The 19,363-nt window shown below is 36.3% G+C and overlaps 3 protein-coding genes across 15 annotated transcripts in view; 1 reads left to right on the top strand and 2 right to left on the bottom strand.

Moving 5' to 3' along the window:
- Nucleotides 1–19,363, bottom strand: part of LOC147841024 (uncharacterized) — a 485,466-nt gene that overhangs the window by 373,191 nt on the left and 92,912 nt on the right. The window lies entirely within an intron of this gene.
- The window catches only part of LOC147834160 (uncharacterized), a 439,063-nt gene that overhangs the window by 349,657 nt on the left and 70,043 nt on the right, over nt 1–19,363 (top strand). The gene's annotated exons all lie outside the window — the stretch shown is intronic.
- The window catches only part of mark3a (MAP/microtubule affinity-regulating kinase 3a), an 88,095-nt gene that overhangs the window by 4,221 nt on the left and 64,511 nt on the right, over nt 1–19,363 (bottom strand). For 4 of the 13 annotated variants that reach the window (XM_087277544.1, XM_087277540.1, XM_087277536.1 and 1 more), the window contains exons 11-17: nt 17,383–17,495; nt 17,150–17,300; nt 9,816–10,018; nt 8,502–8,605; nt 6,470–6,709; nt 6,299–6,325; nt 2,933–3,042 (exon numbers count right to left, since the gene is read on the bottom strand). In XM_087277544.1, the coding sequence (XP_087133670.1) occupies nt 2,933–3,042; nt 6,299–6,325; nt 6,470–6,709; nt 8,502–8,605; nt 9,816–10,018; nt 17,150–17,300; nt 17,383–17,495 (948 nt within the window). 13 annotated transcript variants of the gene reach the window in all.

Raw genomic sequence — 19,363 nt, 5'->3', positions numbered from 1 at the left:
AGGTTTTATTAGCAGAGTAACAGCACAGTTTTGCTTAACATGTTACAATGCGCACAGCATTATGAGTGACATATCAGACAACAAATAGCTGGTGTGTGTCTCGCTGGCAGATCTGTGACTAAAATAGATCTGCCAACAGACTTTATGATGTATCAAGAGCCACGGTGTCCAGAATAATTTCAGCAACTACCAAGACAGATGAACCACATCCAAAAGGAATAACTGTGGATGTAAGTGAAAGCTGTTTGAAAGAATTGTCCGAATGTGATGTAGACTGCATCTAGAAAACTTAAAAGCAGAGCTTCCCAACTCACTGCAGAATTAAAGGTGCACTTCAACTTTTCTGTTTCCATCAAAACTGTTGGCCACTTTTGCCAATACCAACCTTTGTTTTCAATGGTGCCAGCAGTAAAAATCTTGGGCTTTGGACAAAGTTAAATATACAACTACCCTCCACCTTATTAGGTTCACCTGTCCAATTACTCGTAAACACAAATTTCTAATCAGCCAACCACATGGCGGCAACTCAATGCATTTAGGCATGTAGACATGGTAAAGACAATCTGCTGCACTTCAAACTGAGCATCAGAATGGGGAAGAAGGTGATATAAGTGACTTTGAAAGTGGCATGGTTGCTAGTGCCAGACGGGCTGGTCTGAGTAATTCAGAAAATACTGATCTACTAAAATTGTTATGCACAACCATTTCTAGGGTTTACAGAGAATGGTCCAAAATAGAAAATACCCAGTAAGCGGCAGTTCTGTAGGTGCAAATGCCTTTTTGATGGCAGAGGTCAGAGGAAAATGGCCAGACTGCTTCCAGCTGAAACAAAAGGCAACAGTAGCTCAAATAACCACTTATTTCAGCCCAGCATCTGAGCATTTCAACCGAGAAGAGCATCTCTGAACGCACAACACATTGAACCTTGAGGCGGATGGGCTACAGCAGCAGAAGAAAACATTGGGTGCCACTCCTGTAAGCTAAGAGCAGGAAACTGAGAATACAATTCGCACAGGCTTACCAAATTTGGACAATAGAATATTAGAAAAATGTGGCTGACGGTGGTGGTGTAATAGTGTGGGGGATATTTTCTTGGCACACTTTACCATGTGTACATTAGTACAAATTAATCATCGTGTCAACGCGGCAGCCTACCCAAGTATTATTGCTGACCATTGACCATTGTCCATCTCTTTATGACCACAGAGTACACATTTTCTGATGGCTACTTCCAGCAGGATAACACGCTATGTCATAAAGCACGACTCATCTCAAGTTCATTGCACTCAAAAGGCCTCCACAGTCACCAGATTTTAATCCAATAGAGCACCTAAGGAATGTGGTGGAACAGGAGATTTGCATCATGGACGTCAGCCGAGAACTGCATGATGCTATCATGTCAATAAGGACCAATACTAGTAAGGTGTACCTAATAAAGTGACCAGTGAGTGTATTGTTCTCCGATTAGTCCCCTTTCACTGTCTTCCCACATCTGGGAGAGTTATGGTGTGAAGAAGCCCCAAAGAACCTTGTTTCCTGTGGTGCTGTCTGCTGTGTATCAGGATGGTAATGCACCAATTCACACAGCAAGACTGGTGACAGATTGCTTTGACGAACATGAACGTGTAGTTCACCAATATTCTTGAGCCACTTTGGGGTGTTTTGGATGAGCGAGTCAGGAAATGATTTCCTCCGCCAGCATCACGTGGTGATCCAATCACTATTCTGCAAGAAGAATGGCTCAAAATCCCCATGGCCTCTGTGCAGGACTACAAAGTGCAAGACCCTGACATATTAATGAACTATTGGGCTTTAAAACCAGTTGTTTCCGTATCATTGTAAAACCTCTATGTGCACGCGCCACACACACACACACACACACACACACACACACACACACACACACACACACACACACACACACACACACACACACACACACACACACACACACACACACACACACACACACACACACACACACAATTGAGAGCAAAATAATCAGCCATCCTGTGAAATATTTTTTATTTTTCTTCAAATATATTTAGTTGATATTTAGTGGAGCAAGAAAATGTTCACAATATTTCCAATGTTTTTTCCTTCAAAAACCTCTTTGGTGTTTTATTTTAGCTGAAATAACAAGTTTTTTTATTTTTTTATTTTAAAGTCAATATTAATATTAATATAATTATATATACACATACAAAGTTGAAGTCAGAATTATTAGACCCCCTTTGAATTTTTCTTTCCTTTTTAAATATTTCCCAAATGGTGTTTGACAAAGCAAGGAAATTTTCACAGTAGGTCTGATAATATTTTATCTTCTGGTGAAAGTCTTATTTATTTTATTTCGGTTAAAATAAAAGTAGTTTTTATTTAAAATGATTAGCCCATTTAAGCTATATATTTTTTTCGATAGTCTACAGAATAAACCATCGATATACAATAACTTGCCTAATTACCCTAACCTGCCTAGTTAACCTAGTTAAGCCTTTAAGCCTCACTTGTCTAGCTGTATAGAAGTGTCAGCTGTATAGAAGTGTCTTAAAAATATCTAGTAAAATACTATTTACTGTCATCATGGCAAAGATAAAATAAATCTGTTATTAGTGGGAAAAAATAAACAGGGGGCTAATAATTAAACTGTACACACACACACACACACACACACACGCACGCACGCACGCACGCACGCACGCACGCACGCACGCACGCACGCACGCACGCACGCACGCACACACACGCACACACGCACAACCATATATAAATAATTTTGCACATTTACTGTCCTTTTAAAATGTAAAATGTCCTGATATTCCCAGTTTTTCTGTGATTTGTAGGAACCCCATGCTGTGGATTTAGGGCTGAAGCAGGAGGAGAAGAGCAAGGGATGATTAAAAAGAAGACGACGACGACTGGAGCACAAACTTACTAAGGGTCTTTGCCGCAGGGTTGGAGGGGACTGTGAGGGTGGGGGGCACAGAGGGAGCAGCCGGACCTGATTTAACAGCACACTGACGTTTGCTTGGGTCAAGAGTGACCCTGAGGAAGAGGAATACAGAGAAAGAGATACAGGGAAGTAGGAAGGATGGAGAAAGAAAGAAAGAAAAGGAAACACAGAGAAGAGAGGGGTAGATTGAGACAGTTTCCATCATCAATCAAGCATTTGTACTGTAAGAGCTTTATTAGAAGTTTATAATCTAAAGGTCATCATGAGGATGACTCAAAATGGAGTCTACTGTAGCTTACAGTAAGCTTTAAATAAAATCCTCCCACTGAACTTGACCATATGCTCTTAAAGATAAGTGTTCGCAGAGAAACAGCCCTCCAGAAATATAATTACACTTTAAATTGTTCTAAATTTAAAAAAACAAACAAACAAAAAAATAAAGTCCTAACATTTTATAATCCCTCAAAAATCCTGGGAAAATCCATATAAGAAATCAACAGCTCAACTGTTAAGTACCAATGCTCATAATTAACTAGTGGCTTATACCCTGCTTATTATTAAGATCTGCTTGGTTATTAGTGCTTGTAAAGTACATATCATTCATGAACTTATTCTACATCCCTAATCCTACCTAAAACCCAGACCTGATATATAAATAACTGTTAATAAGCCGCAAATAAGGAGTTTAAAGTCATAGTCAATGGTTTATTAATAGTGAGAATTGTATCTTTCTTTTATAAAAAAATATTTTTAAAGTATATATTTAAGATATATAAAAGTATATTTAAATGAGTGCTAATTTGGGGGCGACACGGTGGCTCAGTGGTTAGCACTGTCAATTCACAGCAAGACGGTCACTTGTTTGGGCCCCGGCTGGAACAGTTGTCATTTTTGTATTGAGTTTGCATGTTTTCCCCGTTCATGTGGGTTTCCTTCGGGTGCTCCGGTTTCCCCCACAGTTCAAAGACATGCGCTATAAGTAAATTGAATAAACTAAATTGACATTTGTGAATGTGAAATCCTGCATATGTGAATGTTAAACTGTATGGGTGTTTCCTAATACTGAGTTGCAGCTGGAAGGAAACCCGCTGTGTAAAACACATGCCTCAATAGTTGGTGGTTCATTCTGCTGTAGCAACCCCTGATAAATAAGGGACTAAGCTGAAGGAAAATGAATAATTAAATGAGTGCTAATTTGCAAAAACATTTCAATAACAAAACATTAATATGAAGCCACATTCTTAAATCAACTTTTTACTTTGACCATTATTCTTTGTTCACACCAGATGGGGTACGCGTGGATAAATTGCACTATTCACATGTAAATAAACGCGTGAACTTTTCAGTTTACTTGCTTCATTTACGCGTCAAATTCTCTTCACAACAGACACGGATTCACATGATGGGCAGGGCTTTTGTCTGCCCCGTGACTCTAGCTTCGTTGTTAAATGGCTAACATGAATTTTACTAAGAGAATAGTTATGTTTATGTGCTTTAAAAACAGCGTCGATTTGTTGGGAGCCGTGTCTGAGTCCCCTAAATCCATTCAGAGGTATACCCAGCTCTGTGAGTTCATCAACTCCTACAGAAACTGTACCTGGATGATGAAAGCTTTCAGCGGTGCTTCTGACTAAGCCGAGCCAGTTTAATAAACTGTTGTTAGTGTCGGTAGGAGGATTTTCTCCCGATACACCAACAACAGGTGCTATGTCATAATCACACACCCACAAGAGCAAGCTTCTGATTGGTTAACGCATTGCGAACGTCCACTGAAGTTCAGATTTTCGAACTCGAGCAATTTGTGCGAAACACACGTTAAACGCGTCAATCGCGAAAAATGCTCAACTCGCTAAACTCGTGCCGCAGGATGTCTATTCAGTCTTTGCATTGACTTAACATGTAAATCACTTGCACTTGACGCATCTTCCGCGTCTGGTGTGAACGCAGCATTAAAGTTAAAGGATATTGGTTCTCTTTTTTTAAAATAACATCATTGTTCATAATTCAGAAAAATATGCCATATGGCAAAAAAAATTACATAACCATGCAAATTAAATTCAAATTATGTTCAAACATTCTTCTGTAAAAATAGAATACGGATGCGAATAAAGTTGGATGTTTCAGTTCAGGAGAAAAGTCATTTTGAAGGCTGTAGACAAAGTGCAATAAAAGACACACTTACAGTATGTGCATGTTGGATGTTTTTGTTACATTCAATTAAATATAAAGTTATTAAAAACTTTTTAGAGTTTAATAGTAGAAAGTCTATTGTTCTGTACAGATTTGTTCAGGAGAAGAAAATATTTTAATACATTTTATTTTTTATTATGTATTTAGCAATATCACACAAACAGTCACAGTTTTCAATGATTAAATGACCCGTTCATAAGTCACATGCTTTGCTTCAAAACATATCAGCCATTTTGAAGGAATCAAATAAGTGTTTCAGCAAATCACTCAAAAAGTCAGAGACTTGATTATTTTGAGGAGATAAAGGACAAAAAGGCATATAGGAAAATATTATTTCATTAGATTTTTTGAAAAACAAATCTCCTAAAAATATAGTTACTGTTCCGTTTAGTTTTTTGTCAATACTATACACTACTAGCCTCAATGCACACCATTCTCAATCTTTCTCCACCATAAAGTTTCATATAAGACTACTTTGTGTATTTGAATTATTATATATTATTTTCAATAATGTCATATTGAAGATATTAACTATATTCGTCAAAAAGCATACTACAGTAAGCATTACAACAGCTTATTACATACAAAATTTTACTTTAAAAAAATATGATGATAATAATAATAATAAAATATTTTACCAGAACCAACATCTTTAAAGTATGTTCTTATGTGAAGAAGACAAATGAGTTCTAAAAAGTGACAAACATTTTTTTTTGAGGAACTTTGCCTTTAAATCAAAACTTGTATAATGTTACAAATAAATACCAGTATGTACCAGTAAGTACCAGTACTTTTACACAGAACTGCTGCAGCATATGCAAAACTCTACAATCTGTACAGCTGAAAAGAAAATTCAAAGGCATCATGGAATCGGCTGAATGATTCGAATGAAGTGGTTTTGGCCATGTCAGGTTATACACAAAGTTTTGCACAATCAGCTTGTGTCATGCAAACATTTAGATTAGTAACAATCAGTTAAAGAGCAGTAGATTGATTTGATCCGGTCACGCTAGTATGCAGGCAGTGTTTTAAAGCATGCTGTAATCAACCACTGAGGGAGAATAAACTCCAAAACACTGCAATCAAATCACTATGGGTTAGTGCATCACCCCCTAAATGCCTCTCATTACGTTAAGGACAGATTTACACATGTCCTACCTTTTGGAAAACCTGAATGACATATTTCTACAACAAAAGAGTGAAAAAAGGTAGACATTACAAAGATGTAAAAAATAAACCATTTTTAATAACCCCCTGAAAAAAAAGAATAGTTAAGTCAGGAAACAAGGAATACACAGGCCTAAATTGAATGTATGTGAATGCATTTACCTGCGGGTAAGTTTGGAGGTCAGCTTGGTAAGCAGGTTGTTGGCGTTGGCGCGGCTGCGGGGTTGTGCTGGTGAGGCGGGTGGCCCATTGTAGGTGGCTGTGCGTCGATCTCTTACTTGTCCGTGGAAGGTGCTGCGGCTTGCCGAGCCTCTTGGGAAACGTGTTTTGTCTGGTGTGACAGAAGTGCTGATGCTGTGAGTGGAGGCACCAGGATCCCTTGAGCTGGGAGACAGTGATACACTGTGGAGAGACATAAAATAAGGCTTGGTTTCTCTAAACAACATCTTTTTGCAACTAAGGATGGAAACAATCAATCAATTAAGTTAACTTAACTTCAGACTTGTGCAATTTTTAAACAAAGGAGGGGTCAATACCATTATCACAGTAGCTTTCACTCATCACAGAGGAATTCATTCCTGTACATATGTCTGATAATCTAAAAATACAAAATAGGCAAATCACAGCTGGCCACTTGCTATGTCACTTCAGTATGTGCTCTGATTCGTTGCTGAATATCCCGTCAGAGAGCTCTCTTCAGCAGAAAGCTGACGCTAATTTGACATGCTGAATTAGGCCAACAAGCTCCAATAGCTGCGTTTTCACTATCGTGCCTAAAGTGAGAGAGCCAGGGCGAGCTAAAGTCAGTCACATTTCCACTGTCACTTCCAGGGCCTGATCGGGCCAAAGCGGGGCTTTCTCGGGGCCAGCTTTTTTCAGCCCACCTAATACTTTGGGCCAAAAAGGGCCAGCTGGGGCTTCGGGTGGATTAAAAAGAGAGGCGGACTTTGCCCGAGTCTGGTAAAGATGGTGTGCCACCATAGTTTTGATATGATTATTTAAATGATGTGCTTGCTTTCGTTTTCATACTGTGCTATTCGTACTCTCAAACGATCACTCTGTGCCACAAACATAATATTATTTACAACTTTATCACCTGTTATTCACAGCCTATGCAGGTTCTGTTCACTAAAGTAGATGCGCGCGCGTCTATCATTAGGTAGGACGTGCGCCTGCCCTCTCTGTGTTAACAGCTCACGGTCAGCAGCTCACGTTACGTGTGATTTTCCGGCCGTCAATACAGCATTATATGAAGACAAAAATTACACTTGTGTAAATTATACCTTTTGCATACACTATGTGACTCTTTTAACATCATTTGGAGGTGTCCATGTCCCTGAGCAATGTATGTGAAACAATGAAAAGACTCGTGCAGCCACCTTTGCTTCTCTCCTGAACTTGAAAATATGATTGGCAGAATCGTAGAAAAGCTGGATTAAGATCGTCTACGGGGTCGAATAGAGATCGCAATCTTTTTTCGATTAATTGTGCAGCTGTACATTATAGCAGACGCTGTAAAAAGCTTATTCTCAGACACAAGACTTTTCTGACAGTGTCAGAATGTTGTGGGACTACTATACAGGAGTTATGATTATGGATTAGATCGCAATACTGCCATTGTGACAGGTGTATCCAGGAAGAAATATCCCTTGGTTTCAAATGTGGTCCTCGAAAATCTTCGTTCGAAGGGCTAATCACCCCTTCCCCTTAGCCAAGCTAAAGAGAATTGGGACACCCCTACCTAAAAACGAGGGGTATTGAGATTGGGCCTTAGTGTGTCCCAGGCCTAATGCAGTCAAGATCAAAGGGGCTATCCCTTTAAACTGTTTACTCACATCACCATCTTAGATGGGCCTAGAGATGTTTTTTTAGACATTGAATTTAAATCATTAAATGACCCCTTTAAATTACCAACCATTGATTTTTTCAATCCTGCAAGCCATTTAATTACAATAAAAACATATTCCTTCAGGTGAGCATGCTTTTGTTTTGAGTGCCATTTGCACATTCTGTCATGCTGGTGACATTGAAACAGACACAAATTGCATTGTTATTGTTGGCAAATAATTGATTAATTGATTTTTATTTTAAACAACATTTAATCATAATTAATTTGTGGAAAACGACAGACCTAGTTTCAGCACTTTTGAACATGGTTAAAATAAGTGTCAGATTTGGCAGAGATAAACTTTACCTGTTTTCCTTCCCATTAGGAATGACAGAAAGGCGGTCTGTGTTGTTTCTCTCAGTGCACACATATGTGTTTCTTCTTGACATGCTTCCTGATCCAGAGATATTCTGTGTGACATCAAGAAAACAGTTGTGATGCTTTACAGTGTATACTACTATGCAAACATTTGTGGTTGAGACCTTTTTATGTCTCGTTATGATAACAATGCAATTTTCTAAATCAAAAATACAGTAAAATTCATTCATTCATTCATTTTAATTCATTAATTAATTTAATTTAGCTTTGTCCCACACTAACACACACACACACACTAACACACACACACACTAACACACTCACTCACTCAAACTCACACTCACTCACACAGACACAAACACACACACACACACACACACACAGACAGACACACACACACACACACACACACACACACACACACACACACAGACACAGACACAGACACAGACACACAGACACACAGACACACAGACACACAGACACACACACACACACAGACACACAGACACACAGAGACACAGACACACACACACACACACACACACACACACACACACACACACACACACACACACACACACACACACACACACAATTTTTTGTTTAGCCAATTCACCTATAATGCATGTCTTTGGCGTGTGGGGAAAACCGGAGCACCCGGAGGAAACCCACGCGAACACAGGGAGAACATGCAAATTGCACACAAAATGCCAACTGCCCCAGCAGACCCACCTTCTTGCTATGAGGCAACAGTGTTAACCACAGAGCTACCATGCCATCTCAGTAAAATGTTAATACTGAAATATTATTACACTGTAGTAAGAGTCAATAAATAGTCGCAGACGCACTTTCTATCTGAGCACACGAAATGCGTGTGTCGTTTATTGCCAACCAAAAACTCTGTGAAACTTCCACCAAAATCCATCATCAAAACACAAAGGTCCTTAAAGGGCAAAAGAAATTCTCACAACACTAGGGTCCTTAAAGGGTAAAGGAAATCTACAGCTAAACACTGAGCAACATAAAGCATTGTGATTACAAAGACCATACAACTTAGTCAGGAAATACTGACAGCAAATGCTTCCTGAAAGAACAGAATAAGATGACTTATGTAAGCTATGGTGAATTATGTATAACTGTATCACCACAACACACACACAAAAAAACATACACTTGAAAATTAGGACCAATTTTGATTTTATGCTTTTACTCAAAATGTTTAGAACAGCCGCGCATAAGAAAATACCACCTTCATTATATGCACTGTATTAAATGACAGAAACAGAGAAGTAAACTCACATTAGATGTGATGGAGTTTCCTTTCTTCCGATCAGGTATTTCAGTCTTGTTGGGGTTGTTAGCATTACCCAAGAGTGGGCTGGGGGGGCTGTGATTGGGCAGCTTACGTGCTATGACTCCACCCTCCTGTTTGACTTCACTGTCTGCTGTGACAGGCACCACCCTTTTTGAGTTACTCAATGCATTGTTTGCAACTACACCAACTGTGAAGGAGAAAAACAGCAAATAAGATCAAAATCTTATCTTAAATTAATCTCTTTACTTATAACAGGCAAACGTTTGGAATCAGTATGATTTTTAGAGCAGCATAAAGATATCAATATGGAACATTTATAATGGTAGTTGATGAGTTTCTTCACTATTGCAAGTCAATATTTCTCGGTCTTCACATTCATCTGCTTTTCGGCATCTAGGCAGTATATACAGTAGACAACGCTGACTAATGATAGCATGATGCTATGTTCTTGATTCTTTCTATGTTGAGTTAAACTCAAACAAAAGATGCCGGATAAGACAGATAAAAGTAAAACAACATAACTGCTGCATGAGTCTTTGTGAAGAGTCTAGAGTAACTGATCACGGATGCCTTTGGTATGTACATTTAATTTTACAGTCTTATGGGGAAACTGAACAACAATTTACTGTCTTGGAAGACAAAGTTTACAAAGGAATTAACAGTAAGTTCCCCAAGTACAATGGTTACATGAACAAATATCTGCTGAAGAAGATACAGCATAATGTGTAACAGTACTAAAAGTAGGATGCTTTACTGAGTTACTTGTGGTAGAATTTGTGTTTGGCTGATTTTTGAATTTGTGTTTTGGCTGATTCTGCAGACAGAAGGCTGGAGGGTTAAATGTATAAGGGTTAAATGTTTAAGGGTTAAGTGTTCAACGCTAAGGATTTTTTCTACTGGCCTGAGTAGACCAGTGGTTCAGATTTTTACTTGGCCTGCCAATATTTTCACTGGCCCCACCAAAAAAAGTTAATAGCCATTTCTTAGCCACAAATAAAAATAAAAAAAAGTTTGTGAATCTAGAATTTAAATATAAAAAATGGTAATTAATGTACAATGAGCAAAATTTCAAGTGTCATGCAAACAGAAGTAGCGGTATGGAAAATGTGCAGGTATTTTATTGCAAAACAAAAGTGGCAGACATGCCAAACTGATGGCAAACTATACGAAACATTACTTCAAAACAAACATTTTCTTTTAGGATCATCATTTGATGTTGCTGTCTCTTCGCTGAACAGGTTATGAAAAAAAAATATTGTGCTCACAACATTAAATCAGATAAGAGGAATGGAAAAGCAATCTATTGCTTACGACAACACAGAGAAGGTAGCATTTGAAGGCTTAAAAACCCTAACTCTCGATTCTAAGACTGACAAATAGTCGCAGGCAAATTAAACTTTAGTGACAAGTAATGATCCTGTCTACTGTCCCGAGCGTCTCATATGCTGGCCTCCGGGCCATCGGGCAGTCCTTATCATTGAGCCCTGGTTAATGTTCTTAAGAATCAGCTTTATGATTCCCTCCTCTGTAATGAGTGGTTTCCAGCATTTGCACAAAGCTCTACACACAAGCAAAATCTCTATTAGTTTCACCTTCTTGCTGTACTCGTGTTCACACTCTCTCTGCCAACTCATCCTTGTAGTCTTCTGATAAGCAGAAAGAAACTAGCATTCAAAATCCTGCCAAGTAGTTGTTTCATGTCAAGCAACATTCCACCAATCTCTAGCTGTTCCATGAGGCACACTCCTGAGTGAGGCTATTATATCTTCATTGGAAAGTGAACGGAAAGACATGAAATCATACATTTTTCAAAAAAATATATATAAATAAATAAATTAAAAAAAATAAAAAAATCTGGGGAATTGATTCTTAATGGGTTGCTTTTTCAAAAACCTTACTCTTCCTTTCACAGTGGGAGTACCGAATTCAGTAGAAGAATGAAAATCATTGTAAAGTGGAATGAAGCCACTGCAACCAAGGATTTACCACTAAAGAATCCACCACTGGAAAGAACTGTTTGTACTGAAGCATTTGCTTTTGTGGAAATCTGCTGAGATGATTTAAGAGCTGTGATGTCCAGTGCTATTTTTTTAGGGCTGTGCAATTAATCGAAAATCCGATTTCGATTTTGGCTTGTAACGATTATGAAAAACCATTAATCGAGATAAACGATTATTCCATCACGTACCGCCCCCTTTCCAGTTGTACATGTGTGAAAACTCTTTGCCTCTGCAAAGCTCAGTTCCACGTGAAAATGACTAAAAGCATGTGCTGTAATGTAACTTTTGCAGCACGGGATGCGCATCATTCATGTTTTTAAAAGCGCAAAAGAGCACGTGCTGTTGTGTGTGTGCCCGCCGTGCTTAGCCTCGGACAGGTAGCGTGTGTGTGTGTGTTTGCGCGCGCGCCGCGCTTAGCCTTTAACAGCAGAGCACACACACATCTAACACAATCTTAATGTGAGCGCTTTAATAGTCAAATACATGCACACTTGTGTCAGAGCGCGGTGTTTAGTGTTTATTCATATTAACCATCATTTGTGTAATAAACAAACAAGTTGAGAATCAAAAGACATAAGAAAGAGAAACCTTATCAGAGCCGCACTATTCTTAAAGTGAGCGTGCGGTATTCCTACTGCTGCCGGCTGTTTTTATTATTAATCAATAATAAAATAAAAAATACAGTGAAGATGCTTAAAGCACAGTTTAAACATAACAGATTTATTAACTCTTTTCTAATAACTGATTTCTTTTATCTTTGCTATGATGACAGTACATTATATTTTACTAGATGTTTTTTAAGTATTCAGTTTAAAGTGACATTCAAAGGCTTAATTAGGATAAATAGACAAGTTATTGTATAACAGTAGTTTCTTCTGCAAACAATCAAACGTATATATTGCTTAAAGGGGCTAATAATATCGAGCTATTAAAATAGGTTTCAAAATATTCAAACCTGCTTTTATTCTAGCTGAAACAAAACAAATAAGCCTTTCTCCAGAAGAAAAAAATATTATAGGAAATACTGTAAAAAAAAAAACCTGTTAAACATAATTTGGGAAATATTTATATATAAAAATAAATTCACAGGAGGAAGAATAATTTTGACTTCAACTGATAATTGTTTTGAATAATCGTGATTATAATTATAACCAAAATAATCGTGATTATGATTTTCCCATAATCGAGCAGCCCTAAGTTTTTTAAGCTTTTGTTTACACTGTTGTACTTCGGCCTGTAAAGTTTTATTGGAATTTACCTAAGCAATATAAGGTATTCAATTGTTAAGCACATTGATCTGTTTCTTTTTAAATGAGACTTAAGGTAGCAGCCACTTGTTGCATAACATAATTGAAATTTTTCAGTATTTCTAAAAGATGATTCTTTAGCCTCCAATGCAATATGTTATTAAATTCCTTCCTGAAGTGCTCAAAGTGATCAGTCAAAAGTGGTTTCAATTTAGGCAATTGTTTTTCAGATGCATCATTCACATTAATTAAAACTGATACATTCAATAAAAGTGTCCACAAACTGCTTTATTTCTCCTTATTCCTTTAACATGGTGTCTTTCAATATTGGTTTTGCATCATTTTGCTCAATTGTTGAATTGTCAGTGTTTCCTGACATTTGTTTTTATATAGTTTATTTCAATGTGAATGGGGAGCTTGGTGATAAGGGAGATCTGAGATCAAAAACTTCTGTGAGCTCCATATCCAGCAGTGTAGCTTGAGTTAAAAAAAAAAGCCTGAAAAAGAGATTTGGGTAAAGGGACTTTAATGTCTCAGTTTCTGAAACCGTTAATTTCATAAGATCATCGGCTGAAATTTGGTTAATGGATTGAAGTGATATCATATAATGAAGTGAATAATTTGAGGTGGTTGCCATTTTGTGGCATGTCGTTTTAGTAAAAAAAAAATTAAGCAGGAAACCTTACAAAGGCCTATCAAACCACTGTTCACACAGACCTTTAAGTTGTGATCATTGAAAATAAACATTCCAAAATATTATTAATATACCTTTGAAAATGGAAGGATCAAATACGCTATTCAACAATAAAACCCCAAAACAGTAGGTCTTAAAACAGAAAATATTAACTTTATAAATAGAAAATCCTGAAGCTAATTTTGAGAGATTGTCTTACACTGTCTTGTTTTTCAGGAAGGGGTAAAAGAGCTTATCTCATTATGATAAGAAAAATATATATGATATTAGGAAAAAAAATTTCATACCATGTTAATCCTAAATGTAAAGAACAATAAATTAAAACTTTAAAATTATAAAACATATCTATCCAGCAAAATTATTTCTAAGGTTAAAAATTCAATATTGGGGACTCAAATGTATGCCAGTTTTGTAATTTAGATATTGAAACAATTGAACACTTGTTTTTCCAATGTATAAACATTTTGGGATGAAGTATTAGTTTGGATACAACATAAAATATCTTTAAGACTTAAATGATAAAGTTTGGCTTAATACTTAAAGATAAAAAGATCGCATACTTTATAAAAGATTTGTTGATATTATTAAAATTTCACATTCATAAAATTCCCAAAAATAGTAGTGCTTAAAGGCGAATTTATGATATATTTGAAGACATTAAAAGAGATGAAAAGTCAAAAAACAAAAGATTATATACTTCATTAGAGGTATTCAATTGCCCTGCTACCTATATTTCCTTATTTATTTTATTAGCATATTTTTATTATATTCATTTATATATGTTGTATTATTATAATTATTATTGTTATTATTATTATTAATGAGGATGGAAAGATTGTGAATGTAAATCGATTATCTCAGTCTTTTTTGTAATTTTTAAAAGTATTATTGCCTTTCTTTTATTAAAGAAATATTAATAATGATATGACGTAGTTCCAGAAACGTCCTATATCTGTTTATCTGTCTGATTTTACGGTTGGTTTTTTTTGCCCACCCCATGTTGTTTTAAAGAAAATCTCAATGTCGAACGTGTCGAGTACAAAGGCCTCGTTTGATTGTGGAGGTGAGCGCAAAGTCAGTGAAGGTTTATGTACCACAGACCACTGGACACAGATGAAGGTGTATGTAATGAAATGTGGATCAGGTGTAAGTTGTTAGTGTTGCGTTGCCGTCTTTGTGTGTTGTGTGTGCATGGGCGTGTGATGACAGGAATGAACTGCAAGCACACTGTGAAAAAAGTAAATAAAACAGCCTACTGTAGTACAATGTGGGTGTCGCTGCTTGTTGGAGATGCACAGGTTGAGTAGATGTCATTACTGTTGCAGTTAAGCTACAATTTGGATTAAATGCTAAAACAACAAAAACTAATCTATATGCATAATTTTAGTTTAAGAAATGATTCCACTCTACTAATAGCTTGACTGTAAGGATGTGATGAGATCTCGGGCTACCAGATCTCGCAAGACTAAATCGCAACAAGATTTTTCGTCAAGGTGAAAAGTTGTCTTGTGAGTTGTAATGTTATGATGCTGGAGCGTGAGGGTGAATTTAGCACTGAAGATTGGAAGCAGGGTTGGATTAGAACCGCACATTAAGTGCTTTGCACACACCTGACAGGCTGGCTTCGGAGTAGCGCATCACACATTTGGTGCGGTTGAGTGTGACATAACCAATTTTTTTTTCTTCACCAGAGTTCAAGGATTGCGGCGTCCAGAAGCAGAGGCTGCTACAACTGCATCTACACGCATTAACCACGGCTCATAACATACGATGGAAAAGCACTTTAGATATGCTTAAAGCCATAATCGTTGTAAACACTAATCGAATTAAGACGTGGAGAATTCCTATTTCAGACATGTAATCAAACTATTAACGTTTTGTAGGACTTTTAGCTGCATTTTGCGACAAGATAAGCCAAACACACTGAGATGGTTGACACTTCTCTGCACCCATTGAGTCAGTAAAGGACCATGGACACACACATCTCCTCCAAGTGCGAGCACGCGCACGCACACACGCACACACACAGTGAACTGGAGACACATACACCTGTCGTCGTCGTCGTCGTCGTCATCATCATCATCATCATCATCATAATCATCATTATCAAAAAAAAAAAAAAAGGAAGCTGTTGCAGAATGCAAGTGAAATGGTTAAAAAATTAAAAACTAAAAATGACATGATTACATACATTTAAAAAAATCTATTTGTGTAAAGGAGTTCGATCCTCATGTGAAATTCTACAAGGAAGAAGCTGGTCAATACTGCTTATAGCTAAATATATAGCAATGTTTGCATGACATTTATGGCAAAATTCATTAAAATAAATGTAAAATAACATTCATTATAAGTTGATTTAAAAAAAAATCCTGAATGGTTTTACATTTTGTGATTTGTATTTCATTTTTTTAAGTTAAGTAAAAAAAAATCTATTTTTCATTAACATATCAGCAAAATATTTTGCAATGTTTGCATGTCCTTTACTACATAGAATTCATTAAAATAGAAGTTAAATAACATTCATTACAAATTTATTTTAAAAAGCACCTGAATAGTTTTGCAATTTGTGATTTTTTTTAGTTGAATAAAATATTTTCCATTTATATATTTCATCATTTGAAGATTTCTTAAAAATACTTTAAAAATCTTGTGTCACGTCTCGTCTTGTGGACTAAGCATCTCGTCACACCCCTACTTGAATGCAAAACATTTTTTCCTTAAAAAAAATAAATAAATTCTTCCCAACAAATAATATCAAATGCAAAAACACTTTAACTTAAGAAATAATACAACCAGTAATCTACAAATGCAAACTTTTACATGTAAAACACAATCACTCAACAAATAATACTTTACGACTAGTAATCTATAAATGTAAACCTTAAAAATGCAAAACACTTTGACATAAGAATTAATACTTGAAGACTAGTAATCTACAAATGCAAACATTTCTATGCAAAAACCTTTGGCTTAGATGACTGATGAAATGATTCACCTGACAAGCAGAAGATTAATCCAAACAAACAAGCATTTGCTTTGTTTAAAATAACCCTCACAAGATGTATACTGCCGTCCTTCATTGAATGCTGAGATTACTTCAAGTTTTACACTGTTTATATGTAAACACTGTTTTACACATATTATAACAATAAATTATTTTTAGCAGCAGTTAGACTAAGAAAATTAAGCACTGATGAAAATTAAGCACATATTTCACAATTTTATGGTTTCAAATAATTGCAACCTTCATAAAAAATATACTGATAACAAATGTTTCACTGGCTGATTAACTAATTAGCTCACAGGAATTTTTTTCAATTGAAAGCCTGTCCCAAAATGGGCCAACATTTTTTTTCTGCATGCAAAGAGAAAGTCACCTTGTTCACTATGGCGTCTGGATTTTCGAGATTCACTAGAGGAGATGCTTCTCTGGACCTTTAGGTGAGATGGTGATTGGCTGTTCATCTCACTAGAGGGTCTGGTCTTTGCCACAGAGAGATTACTATTGGAGCTGGAGTCACTGACCTCCTACAAACACACAAAAACAGCAGCTCACACTATTATGGACAACAGACCTGTTATAAGTAACCAATTGCCATTTGTAACTCACCTCATGGGTCTTCCTGCCCAGCAGTAAGTATATGGCTGTGACCTCATCATAGTTCATTTTGAACAAAGACTCATGAATCTTCTCTTTGGAGAAGCCCATGCCCACTATCACATCTGTGGAGAACAACACATAAAAAGAATACAGACCAATGTTATTAGTCTCCATTCATTTTAAATCTTGATACAATAACCTTATATTTGAGCTATCAGTACTCATTCATGCAAGCAATTCAACATCTTTATTGGGTTAAAAATATTTTACACACATACATTACTTATGCAAAATTTAACAATTAACAATTTATGTCATGCAATTACATTTACACTCAGTACATTTACACTCCAAATGTCATGACAGATTCAATGGCTTTTTTTTTTAAATGACTATTTTCATTTTTTTTATTTAAAAAAATTACTTATCCACACAAAGTCTGTGTGAACCAGAAAATGCTACTGAATTTTATTTCAGTATGATGACGCATTTCTAACTGAAGAGGAATAATGAAATGATTTATATGAATATATGACCGAATGACTGCCATAAACAGTGTGAGGACTGTTCTAATTCTTCAGATAAATCTGACTGACTCCTCTTTGCTTGCACGCAGTGCCTGCAGTTAAACTTACAGTGGTTTAACAAAAGTATGTATGCATGTTTGTATATAAAACCCAAAATCAGAAAAGGTTGGGATAGGATGAAAAACACAAAAAAGTAGTGATTTCTAAATTTACTTTGATCTGTATTTGATTGCAGACAATACAACTACAAATATTTAATGATCCTAAAATAAACATATAATCCAATTGTTACCATTCCTTTACACAACACTTAAAAGACGTTTAGACCCTGAAGGCACTTGTCAATTTGTCCTATTCTTCCTGCAAACAAGTCTTAAGGTGGCCAACAGTACGCTAGGCGAAATCATTAAAAAACAAGTTAGTTTCCACTGGTATGCAGATGACACCCATCACTATATCTTCGCTCAACCTGACAATTAGTAAGAATTCACAAAACTAACATATTGAACAGCTGATATTAAACATTGGATGATTAAAAATGTATTATTACTGAAGAAGGTCTTGGTAATTGGACCCAAAAACCTCATGTCAAAAACCTACAATACCATCTAACCCTGAGGTGTCCAAAGGAAGGCTGTTCCACAGTGTAGGTGCCAGATATGATATTTGTGGAACAGCCTACCTTGCACAGTTCGGGAGGCAGACACACTCTAAACAACAATTTCATTGCATTATTAGAATACACATAAAACAATAGCATAACTTTTGAAATTTAAATCCTTTACAGCACAGGTTCTTAACTTTTTCACTTCGGGGCCAACTCCTATTATTATTAGCCCCCACTGATTTTCTTTTTCTTCTTTAAATATTTCCCAAATTAAGTGTAACAGAGCAAGGACATTTTCACAGTATGTCTGATAATACTTTTTATTCCAGAAAAAGTCTTATTTGTTTTATATTGACTAGAAAATAAGTAAGTAGTCCTTGTTGACGGTTAAGGCTGTATTTTACAGTTCGCTGCAGGATCGCTGAGGCCTTTATCATATTCCAATGTTAAGTCAGAATCTACTTTAACTCACAGTGAGTAAAATGGCTTCTCCTGTTCTTCTCACATGCATTTCCTGCCACATGATTAGTGTATCTCTCTTTGTCAGCAATGAGGGCTTTACAAGTGATAAATGTAGGGAAATAGTCAGGCTGACAGAAATCTGTGATCTGTGTCCACTGAGAAACCCGATGAAAGTGCCCTAGTAATTGGTGACTCCAAAGTACGGAATGTGCAAATAGAGTCACCAACCACGATAGTCAAATGTCTGCCAGGAGGGTTAGTGTATCTTTTGGTCATTGAATTCTCCTCTTAGAGAGGGATATTAAAAAAATGAAAAAAAAAAAATAAATAAATAAATAAAAAAAATATATATATTTTTTTTAAATTTATAATTAAAAAACGAAAATTGAAATTC

The sequence above is a fragment of the Danio rerio genome, chromosome 13, assembly GCF_052040795.2.
Source record: "Danio rerio strain M-AB ecotype USA chromosome 13, GRCz13ab, whole genome shotgun sequence".
Classification (NCBI taxonomy): Eukaryota; Metazoa; Chordata; class Actinopteri; order Cypriniformes; family Danionidae; genus Danio; species Danio rerio.
This window is presented reverse-complemented; position numbering and strand designations above follow the sequence as displayed.